The sequence below is a fragment of the Citrus clementina genome, unplaced genomic scaffold (assembly GCF_000493195.1).
Source record: "Citrus clementina cultivar Clemenules unplaced genomic scaffold, Citrus_clementina_v1.0 scaffold_5, whole genome shotgun sequence".
Lineage (NCBI taxonomy): Eukaryota > Viridiplantae > Streptophyta > Magnoliopsida > Sapindales > Rutaceae > Citrus > Citrus x clementina.
Window position 1 is genome coordinate 6,677,078 of NW_006262201.1, and position 11,661 is coordinate 6,688,738.

The 11,661-nt window shown below is 32.1% G+C and overlaps 2 protein-coding genes across 2 annotated transcripts; one reads left to right on the top strand and one right to left on the bottom strand.

Moving 5' to 3' along the window:
• Positions 1-350: 350 nt before the first annotated feature.
• On the top strand, positions 351-839 carry LOC18041474 (zinc-finger homeodomain protein 5). The gene has a single exon (XM_006431676.1). The coding sequence runs from the start codon at positions 351-353 to the stop codon at positions 837-839; it is 489 nt and encodes a 162-aa protein (XP_006431739.1).
• Positions 840-3,069: 2,230 nt separating this feature from the next.
• LOC18041475 (chlorophyll a-b binding protein 8, chloroplastic) lies at positions 3,070-4,651 on the bottom strand. Its single transcript, XM_006431679.2, has 3 exons — positions 4,392-4,651; positions 4,009-4,070; positions 3,070-3,875 (listed from the first exon to the last, which is right to left on the bottom strand). Exons 1-3 carry the CDS (start codon positions 4,539-4,541, stop codon positions 3,260-3,262), a joined length of 828 nt encoding a protein of 275 aa, XP_006431742.1. The 5' UTR covers positions 4,542-4,651; the 3' UTR covers positions 3,070-3,259.
• Positions 4,652-11,661: the final 7,010 nt, after the last annotated feature.

Sequence of the window (11,661 nt, forward strand, 5' to 3'; positions counted from 1 at the left end):
TAAACTAACACCATAATTAATTAATTTTATTGTAGTGTTAAATTATTCTGTTTAAATATTATTGCTTATTTCAAAATTAAAAATTGCATTACTCCGGAGTAGTCTAAGATTTTACTCCACGACAAATTTTATAGCATTTTAGATAAATGAATATCCAAGCACAAACAAGACACGTACATCTTTTCATGCACAAACTTGTCATAATTCTAGCGAATACCCAATTCCAAATGGCAATTTTCTTCAAGGTTAAAGCCAAATTTAACAAGCATCCGTTTCGTTTTCTGAGCAAAATATATACTAACATCACTAGATCTCCTTAATCTTATATATGATCATTTATATATACTAATATGGCAGTGAGTTACAGAGAATGCAGGCGAAACCACGCAGCCTCCATTGGCCGCTATGCATACGATGGGTGCGGAGAGTTTCTCAAAGCTGGCAAAGATGGCACAAAGGAAGCCTTTCACTGTGCTGCTTGCGGTTGCCATCGAAGCTTTCACAGGAAAGAGCTATCATTATCAGTGGCGTCTATTCATCGTCGTCGTCGTCATCATGATCATGAGCATAAGAATTATAAGGCTAAGACGAAGAGGACGAAGATTACGGAGGAGCAGAAGAGTAAAATGAGAAGATTTGCAGACAAGTTGGGGTGGAAGCCACAGAGGCACGATGAAGAAGAGGTTGGCAAGTTTTGTGGTGAAGTTGGGATCACCCGGAAGATGTTTAAAGTTTGGCTCAACAACAATAGGCGCCGGCCGGTGCCAGTACGGGTGCCGGAGAAATGCCGTGCTGCGAGTGTGGTCGGAGTGAAGAATCTGCTGGCCGCCGAAGAATAATTAATTTAGGGTTTTGTTCTTTTGTTTTGTTAGCTTTTGTTTCTTTCCTTGGGCTGTTTTGTAACTGAAGTAGTTTTGTCATATATCCCTTCTGGCTCTTTCTAATTAGTTTCAACTTGCAGATGTATTTTTCACTTTCATCTCTCTTGTTGGGGAATAATCTATCTAACCTCATCACCTCCGAATGGGTCTTAGATTATATAAATTACATTGACATGCACTCAACTATTAAGCTACTATTCTATATAGTAATTAAGTAAAACTCAATGTATGAGTGGACTCACCTTACCTTTATAATATGATGAAAACTAAGTAAAGATTGATCTGCACATAACAGAAGATGCTAAGAAAATAATGTCACATCGACTAAAAATGAATCTTGGACTGAGTGCAATATTCAACTTTTAAGTTAATTTCAAAGCTTGCAAATTAGGGTGTGTAAACTCAAATTCGCATCAACTCGATCGGATTTTAGGTTGATCAAATTGGAGAAAAAGTTATCAAAACTCAACCTAAACTTGTAATCTAATCTATTCCGATCTAAATTGTAGTCAAGTCAAACCAGTTCAGATTAAAATTTTCGATTGCATTCAGATCGAGTCGCGTTTTGGTTAAAATCAAGTTCGAGTCAATTAAGATGGATTCAGATAATGCTCAAATTACGGGTTATTTTGAGCTTTTTTTATTTGTTTTGATTTTTTTACAAATTATTTTATTTATTAGAAGATTGTTTTAATGTAATTATTTTTTTTACCAATTTAAAAAAAATGAAAACTACTACTATGAAATCAAATTAAAAAAATAAAATAAAATAAACTACTAATATCACACCGATCTCGTTGTTTCCCACCCCTTTTGCAAATATCTCCATTGTTGTTCTATTTGCTTTCCTACCTCCTTCTTTCTCCTTAATTCGAGAACATATGTAGTTTGAATACAAATTTAACTAACAAATTAAAATGGTATATAAAATAAGCTGGAGCTTTAATTGCATAGTCAGTTTACAAGTTCACAGCAGATAGTGTTACAAGTTCAACTGCTTCAAAACTTGCAAAATTAGTTGCATGGTCAGTTAAAGAATTCGAAATTGATGTAAGTAGAGAAGCCATCTCTTTTTGTCAGCATCACACAAAGTCATCCAAAATTTTTATAATGGAAAAATAAATAATCCCCAAAATTAAACTCGATCGGATCAGTATTTCTATGATGATATGGAAGACAATCTTGGATCTATCAATAGGATGACACAGTACTTTTAATTTATTTACATAAGCATCCGGCAGCTTTTTTATCTTTTTATTTTTCTTTTATCAGATATATATCTGGTGTAGCTTTGTGAAGAGCAACCTGTTCAGCATTCGACTGCAAAGAAAAGGTTTGAAATGATCATGAAAAGAAGAGAGGAAGAACAAAAATAAAAATTAATGAGCGTTCCATGTCTTCAAATATTCATCTAATCTTACATATTAATAATTCTTCCATAGAAAGGGCTGCGAAGGAGTGTAAAAATTTCATTAATTTTAAGGTCACTTTTCACCCTATCAAAATAATAATAATAATAATAATAATTTTTGGCCACTAACAAAACACCACCTTGACAAAGATAACAGCACTATAACTTAAACGACATAGTATCTTCTGTCTTGGTAGTGTCCAAATATTAGTGCTAAAAAATAAATCAGTTTACAGTGGTTATGAAAATAGGCTTGGGTGATCAAGAGCACTCTAACTGCTTCTTTTACTTTTACTCTATTCTACGTGTATCTTCAGTCAATCATCATAATATTTATACATTAATAACAATCGTGATAAGCAGTAATGCTTGGAAGTACCAAAGATTCTCTACCTCTGATTGGAGTGGAAACCCATGAACGGTTGAGATTTAAAAGATCATACCGTTAATTATGTTCACAGCCGGGCAAATCGAGGACTTATTTTCATTCAAATATGCGAACCCAAAATCCGCATTTGCCTTACTTCCACGAAACTTCAGGTATCAAACTTCTTCTGACATGAAATGCAATTCTTCAGTAGCTGCAATTATCATACGGGTAATGAAAAATTTATCTTGTGGAACAAAAATTTATCTTGAACGACCCCGTATAGTCCTTCCAGTAATTAACTGACATGGGTGTTTCAAAGTCGGTTTTCGTTTACATTTCTAGTGGACACAATAAATATGATTTACATGACATAGTTAATTTGTAAAATTAAAAGATTAAGCAAAGCATTTAGCTAATCTAACAGTACATAAATTAATAACTAAGAGATCCAGTTTAGCAATTAACATGTCATTTCCGCCAAGTTACATTCACTTTTCACATAGATAATTTTACAATGGGGAAAGTAGAATAGAACAGAGTGGGGGATGACAAGGCTTGGAATATATAATTCCAAGCAATGAACAAGAAATTTCTCTCTCAGTGAAACTTGAGGCTAGTCAAAACATTGTTGTTGACAGGATCAGCCAAGTGATCCAATAGGTTCTGGTAAGGCCCAACTCCTGTAACAAGACCTTGAACAAAGTAACCCAAGATTGCCAACATTGCCAATCTTCCATTCTTCACTTCCTTGAGCTTGAAATCCTTCATTGACTTCTCATCTTTCCCAAGACCCAGAGGGTTGAATAGAGGTCCTCCAGGGTAAGCCGGATCGCCGGATCCTCCCAAGTATTTCTCGAATCCGAGGAAGTATTGCCTGCCCATTGATCCTGGATTTGCCCAGTCTTGGAATCTCCGGTGCTCGGCAAATCCCATGAGTGCCATTTCCAGGACGAAAAGTGTGTAAGGGTCTGCCCAGTAGTTGTATGTTCCCGCTGGGGGGATCACACCGGTTTGGAACCAGGCCAGGGCAGTTTCTTGCGGAATGAGGCCTGCCTTGCCAAGAATCTCCGGTGCAATGGCTCCCACAGCTCCCAACATGGCATAACGACCGTTGATGACCTCGCCGTAGGCCAGCCATTTTGGCTCAATGAACCCTCCTGTGCCTTCAGGGTCTGAGAGACCAAGTGGGTCGAATCCATAGTCTCCGGGGAGGCTGCAAAAGTAAATGTACATCTAAATGATGCAAAAATGCAGAAGTGCTGACAGAGTGCCGACAGAAACAAGCGCGCTATCAAATTTTTCTGTCCAAATATCATTGCTCATGCCAAAAAGCATATATAAGTTACCTGCCATCCAAGTATGAAAGGCTTTGTTTGGATGCAAACCACAACGGTCTGTCTGCTCCTTGCTGAAAAAATCATATAAACGAATACTATTACAAACTAAACAAACATGATATTAACTCTTGAGTCTTGACCTTCAAAAGCAACTAAAGGTTTCAGGCAAAGAGGTTTATTTTTGCAAAAATAAGCAACTCCCTCATAGAAAAGTTGCTTCTCCTCATTAACTAGGATTACAGTTTTTAGAGAATTACTACAAAAATATGCATTTTAACTCTTTCTTCCTCAAATAAGTTAGCACTCAAGCAACGGAAAGAGTAGAAGCTGCTGTTAAAAGAGGAAAAAAAGGAAAAAAAAAAAAAGGCTTTTGGAGGGAGAAACAAACAGACCTTAACAGGAGGAGTAGAAGCTGCCCTAACAACAAAGGAACCTTTTCTTGATGACCCAGTTGGGGATTGAGCTGATCTTGCTCCAAGAATTTGTCTCGCAGTCTCCACTGAAGATGTAAGAGATGATGAAACCAAAGCTTGGGTTGCCATTTTTTAATTTTCTTTTTTCCTCTTGTTTCTCTACTTCAATACGATAAATTAAAAGTGCTTCGGCTTTCTGCTTCTGCTTTTGGAGAATAAGCAAAGGCCGAAAAATAAGGGCCAATGTCAGCCACTCAGTATTTGTGGGCTTGAAATTTGGGTAGAAATCAGAGATGGGCCAAGTTTTAGATTAGGTTAGGATCTGATTATCCAACAAGATTTTCACACGTGGATTTATTAAATCAAATACTTGGATAAGAGATATGATATCAGAATCCGAATTGCCACTTGGCACCATGTTAGCCATTACTACTTTGATCTCTTGCCCCTCTGGGTCCTCAAAATATCTACTATTATGAAATATTGATATTGAATCTCTCTTTAATTTTTTTTTTCAATTTTTTCACCTCAAAAACATACAACTTAATTGTTTACAATTATTATCATTTTTCATTTACACACTTAACGGTAATTGGCATGTATTTTTACGGTTAATTTTGTATTTTAAAAATGTAGACATCCGTACTTACTAATTATCAATTGAGTGGTCGATAGGGATAAAAAAAGAGGAGAGAAATTCATCATATCTCTCTCTACTCTTTTATTTATTGTTTCTCTCAAATTTCTCTCCCCTTAGCATTTTTCTTATCAATTAATACAAAATATTAAAATATATTACCTATTATGATTAAATAAAATAATTTCAAGTACTAATTGGAGGTTGATTATCATAAAATGAAAGAATAGAGATATATAGAATAGGTTGGTCTTATTTAAATATAATAGCAATTTCATATTGCAAAGTACTATTCATAGGAATTGCAATTGGTTTTCGACATTTAATATTTAGAAGCGTCTAGCTACTTTACCACAAGGGTTACTTAATGCTCTATTCTCTCCTCGTTAACCATTAATTAGATTTAATCCAATAGTTCAGTTGCTTAGATGCGCTCACTTGGTTATTAACACCACAGCCCTTATTGCTTGCTGTAAAATTATAAAATTCAAAAACTTCAAAATTTTGACATTTAAGTCTAGGTTGCTTTAAATTTTTCACTCCCTCTTTATTCACCTATTTTGACGGTTAAAACAACTTACTCTTGCATTAATATATTCAAATTAATACAGTCTCTTGTTGGTTTAAATGTATGATAGGACTATATGTTTTTTACCAGCCATAATTAATAATTTATGATAATAATCATTTCAAAAAAAAATATGATAATCGTGAATATAAATTTGATTTCAAATTATTTGACCATATATTTTTATTACTACCATATTAATGTATTTTATTAAATATTGAAATTATTTGTATCAAATATTCAAATTATTAAATGTATGTTATAAAATAAATGTTGTCTAACAAAAAATAAAACATTAACTACACAAAATAAGAAATTAAATTTATATCCACATTTATCATAGATTATGATTATAAAATAATATATAGTTTTACTTATATTATTTATTTAATTAATTAATAAGTAAATGTATTAATTTGATCTGAATTATTTAGATAAATGTGAGAATAAGATAAGTCATTTTAATGGTCAAATTAGATCATGTATCTACATATGAAAAACTTTAAACAATGTGGACTTATTTATTATTTATTACAAACTCAGACGTCCAAACATAGAATTTCGATTTGCACTCACTTCTATTATTTATTATCAAAACAACTTTTAATTTTTTCCAATTTCTCAAATGTTTATCTGAAATTTGAAATATATTTCATCAAATTTTTTAAGGGTAAGAGTTAATATATTAAGTATTTATTGATGGAACTCCACCACACACACATATATATATAAATGACAAACACAATGAATAGGGTGAGTAAAAAAGATCGGGCCGGCCCTCATGAGGGCACAAGAAAAAAGGCGGGTAAGAGTTAATATATTGAGTATTTATTGATGGAACTCCGCTACACACACATATATATAAATGACAAACACGATAAATAAGGTGAGCAAAAAAGTCTGGGCCGGCCCTCATGAGGGCTCAAGAAAAAAGGCAGGTAAGAGTTAATATATTAAGTATTTATTGATGGAACTCCACTACGCGCGCGCGCGCTCACACACACACACACACACATATATATATATATGACAAACACGATGAATAGGGTGAGCAAAAAACCATGGACTAGCCCTCATGAGGGCTCAAGAAAAACAAAGTTCGGGTCAGGCCTAGACCCACTATTTTTTAAAAAATAAATTTATAAATTAAAATAATATAATTAAAATTGAAAAGTAACTTAAAAATTAAAAAAAAACTTAAATTCTTAATTTATAATCAATGATAATTCAAAAAAACTAAATTTATAATATTAAACTCTCTCTTATTTGTTAATGAATTAAGAGAATATTTGAATTCGAAAATTCAGTATTAAAAAAATTTAAGTTTTCTAAGCTTTTATTTGCTTTATTTATTATTTTACTTTGCAATATTCATTTTCTTAATTTATTTGTGATGGTAATAACTTGTTGATCATTAATTTATTTTAAATTTATAATAATTTTAAAAAATAAAAAATAAAAAGTCCAAGCCCCTTTTTTTTTCATCCCTAACGATGAAAATAATTACTTTTACATGTAGAACTTTTTTAGATCATACTATTTGTAGGTTACAATCAAATTCGAAAACCATATGAAAAGTAGTGGTTGTGGAAAAAACATGAGAGGAATATGAAAAAAATTCTTCCATAGATAATATCTCATAGATTTCAAATCTCGATTTAGAAATTCGTGAGTTTTTCTTTTCTTTTATTTTTGATTGTTCATTCTAAAATTTCTGTTAATACAATTTTTTTTTTTTTTTAAGAAAGTAAACCTTTCATTATAGGCCACAAACAACCAATGATCCTTCGTCACACGGACAGAAATACAATGATATAATAGGTTCAAATATAATACTTGGGATAAACCTAAGCCCCAAGCCACGTTCTTAAGATAAACCTACGCCTTAAACCTATTTCACTATAGATTTTTCCTTTTCAACCAAATTGGAGAGTATTTTCACATATTAGATCTCATCAGGCATTAGAGAATTTTTTACAGGTCTGCCCAACGAAGATTTTGTTGGGGAAAGATCATTTTTTTTTAATTTTTAAAAAACCTTTTAAGGATCGCTCTCATACAATATATAGGAATTTGTAATCTAGAAATCGCACCTTGAAAATTCGAGTTGGCTTTGTCCGTTGAAGTGATTTAGGCTCCTAAATCACGATCTGCCACCACCACTCTTGTTAGATCACAATCCGTCACCACCACGCTTGTTAGATCACAAACTGTCACCAATGATCTTCCAGGTTATGACTCAGGTTCGATCTGCACTTGACGTGTGGGCGCCTTTATCACTACCAAAGCAACTAGCACGAGAAAATTTTTCTCTCAACAATAGAGAGAAAAATCTTTTTTTCTGATCTGTATAAAGTGACTTCTCTATTTTTCTTTAGAGAAAATAAGCCTTTTATATCTTCCTTTAGTGAAAATCCTAAGCTCCAAATAATCAAAAAACAAAACTCAAGTTACTTGCTTTTTCTATAGGGGACCCACATTGTAAAATAACATAAGGCCCCTTACACACAAGCTAATTAAATGGAGCCTCCCACTAAATGATATATTTAGGCTTTTGACCCAAATAGCTAGTTATCTTACTTATTAGTCCAGTAGTGGTGCAGTCAATTAAATGAGCTAACCCGGGGATCATTTAAGAACATAAAATAGTGGCTATAACAATTCGGCCTGTAATTAAACTAACCTAATTATTTAATTCCAAATCTACTCCACTAAAAGATTGGAATTAAACTTCATAATTGTATGCTCGAATAATAATTCGTCCCAAACCACATTGATTTCTTTACTGCACAATCCTTTATACCACATCATTAATTAAATCGATATCTTAACTACCCAATCAATTTAATTAAATTTGTTACTTGATACTTACTGGTTTTCTCTAATGATCATTTTCAACATACTAAATATGTTGACACACTATGGCCAGAGAATTCTATAATCAAGTGCCGAAAACTCATCAAGAGATGTGTCATACAAATTCTATATTGTTAATCCATAACTTCAATACTCATAATTGCTCACACCAAGATATTGTGTAATCTTGACCATAAGTATGTGTCGTGCCCATTGGTAACTCAAATGGAATAACAATTACAATAATGAAATCATAACTAACTCAAGATTAAGATTATAGTAAAATCAATGCCTATGAGATTTAATAAGTCTGACAGTCATTTCAAGGTTAATTAAATCTCATATGTGATCATGTTTAATGTAGTTGTACTACGTCAATAAATTCATACATGATTAAGACAAATCATTTAATGAATTTATTACGGTCTATACCTAAATAAAGTGTCCAACTTTATTTATCAACTGCGAACTAAATTTATTTAATTATAAGATAACTTGTATTTATGTCTTCTATGAATCCACATGGTGATAACATAAATACATATAATATGATTAAATGAAATTTAATAAAAATATTAATGCAATTAAGATATTTGAATAAAATACTTCATTAATTTTATTAATCAGAAAAAATATTTATTACAATTAAATAAACACATATACTTTTAAAGAGCATATTTCCCCAACAGATTTGTAAGATGAAACTACATTCTAATTTATAAAAAAAAAAAAAAACACACACACACACACACAAACAAAGACACTATAGTGCCTACTACAACTACACCTACACCTACAAATACTACTGCAACAACAATACCACAACACAATTTAACGTAACACAACCCTTGAATCTGAACTAAAATTCAGAGACATATTGTTTTTGTTTTCACCATTGACTTTATTTTTGTAACCATAGCGAGAAACTAAAATTAGAAACTTTTTTTTTGCTATTTTTATTAATTTTAATTTGTAGGAATTTCAGTTTAGTTTTCTATCTTTTTAAAATTTTATCCCTTATAATTTTTTGAAATTGAACAAGTATCTTGATTTTGGTTATTCTTGAATGTGGATTTTTTCTTAACGATTGAATTGAAAGTATGCTTCTGTGTATATAATTAACAAGCGTTTAATCGTCTTGCAAACCCAATGAGTTCTAGTTATTGAATATTCAAAGACATTTTCAATTTAAAGTATTCTTTGAATTGAAAAAAAAAAAAAACTATGGCGCTCTAATTAATAAAATATTGGTGTAGATTCTGAAAAATATTCGTAAGGTTATTTTGATCCATAGTCTTACTACGCACATATTTCAATTAACATAATTTGTTTATATAGGGTATTGTGGTTTTCACATTTTTCTTTGCAATGTTTATAACGTTCCGTTGTCTTGACATCAGAAAATTAACCAAAAATAAAATTCTCTGAAAAGGAAAACAAAAAGAAAAGTGATAACAAAATTTTTGTCAGTAGAAATCTTTTCTTCAAAACTTTTTTCCTTTTTCTTTTCCTTTTCTTTTCAAATTTGTAATATTACTTGTCGGTAGAAATTTGCAAATTTCTACCGAACAGCCAGGGGTGGGCGTTCGGTTTGGTTTGGGTTAACTAGTGAAACCCGAATGGGTTCAAAGCTTCAACCCGTTCAGGTTAAATTTCGGTTCGGGTTCAACCCGAACCGAATTTTCAACCCGTTCGGGTTGAAGCTTTTTTTTTTTAGATTCAGTTTTTAAATTAAAAAATATATACCTTAAACCAAAAAATCCCTAAAAATCCTTAAACAAACCGTCTCACTCCCTCCCCCTCCTTGCTCCCTCTTCTCAGTTCTCACTTTCTGAGTTTCGTGGCCCACGACGACAGCAGCAGCCAGCAGCCCCGTCCAGCTCCAACAGACACCAGCCGTTCACTGCAGCACACTCGTCGTCAGCCAGCACGCCTCGCCCGCAACTGCGCTTCACCGCAGCCCACTCGCGTCCCACTCAGCCCAGCATAGTCTCGATTTGCCGACGCTGTAGCTGCTCCGACCTCCGAGATCAAGGTTTGTCTTGCCTTGCCGACTCTGTAAGCCTGTAACTTACTGACTTGCTGGCAGCTGATGGCAACAAGCCGAATCAAATTTTAAGTTTTTAACAGCTTGTTGCCATTAATTCAATTGTATATTTTTAATTAATTGATTGTTATAAGCTATTGTGATTAGTTAAATTAGTAGTTAATTAGCTATAATTGGTTACAACAATTGATCTGAGCTTCAGCTTTGTATATAAAGGAACCTCTTGTACATATCATTTGGTTGTTGATGAATAAAATGATGTTCTAGAGAATTCTCAGATCCAGTTCTTATTTTCCTTCAATTTTCTCAATGCTTTCTTAGCTAAGAAACAATATTTTCATTCTTCAACTCTCACAAACCCGATCGACTTAATTAACTATGCCTTCTTTTGATTTTGTCCAGCTCCTTGGGCTGTACTTGCCAAGCTTATATTACTAATTATGCCTTCCATTTCTATTTGGATTTTGACCTTCCTTTTCTAGACATCGATTTTATTTGGCCTTTCATGACAATTATTCTATTATTTGAAGTGGGTTTGTTGTTGTTGATTGATAATTGAACAAATGGAGATTGTTATTAATTAAATTGGAGTGGGTTTGTTGCTGTTATTATTAATTAAATTGGAGATTGTTAAATAATTGATTGATTAATTGATTAATTTTTGCTGTTTTTTTAATTTAGAAAATGGCAATGTGCTGAATTGTTGATTTGTAGTTATTATTAGTGTTATTATTATTGTTTTGTTAACATATATGTTTCCATAATATTGATTTTGATGATAACAAACAAAGTTAAGAATGATTAATCCTTTAAGCCCAAATTATTTAATATTCTTTTTAAATAAAATCATTATTTTCATATTATAAATGTTTTATATTTAATGGAAAAATGATTTTATGAAATTGATTGTTTTTAATCTTTTTAAATAAATCATTATTTTCACATTATAAATGTTTCATATTTAATGGAAAAATGATTTTATGAAATTGGTTGTTTTTCAAAGTTTATGGTTTAATTGAAAGAATTTTGAAAACTTTGAAATAAACAAGTATTGCTTGAAATTTTGGTTTTGGACCTATTTGAAACTATTTAAATATGTTGGGTCATTCTATAATTTCACATAGGTTGGGTGAAATCATAA

Excerpts from the sequence above, each read along its gene's own strand:
- LOC18041475 (XM_006431679.2), bottom strand. The coding sequence starts at position 4,541 with ATGGCAACCCAAGCTTTGGTTTCATCATCTCTTACATCTTCAGTGGAG. Across the intron at positions 4,071-4,391 it reads CTTCTACTCCTCCTGTTAAG|CAAGGAGCAGACAGACCGTT; the intron begins GTCTGTTTGTTT and ends TGATTTTTTCAG. Across the intron at positions 3,876-4,008 it reads CTTTCATACTTGGATGGCAG|CCTCCCCGGAGACTATGGAT; the intron begins GTAACTTATATA and ends TTACTTTTGCAG.
- LOC18041474 (XM_006431676.1), top strand. The coding sequence starts at position 351 with ATGGCAGTGAGTTACAGAGAATGCAGGCGAAACCACGCAGCCTCCATT.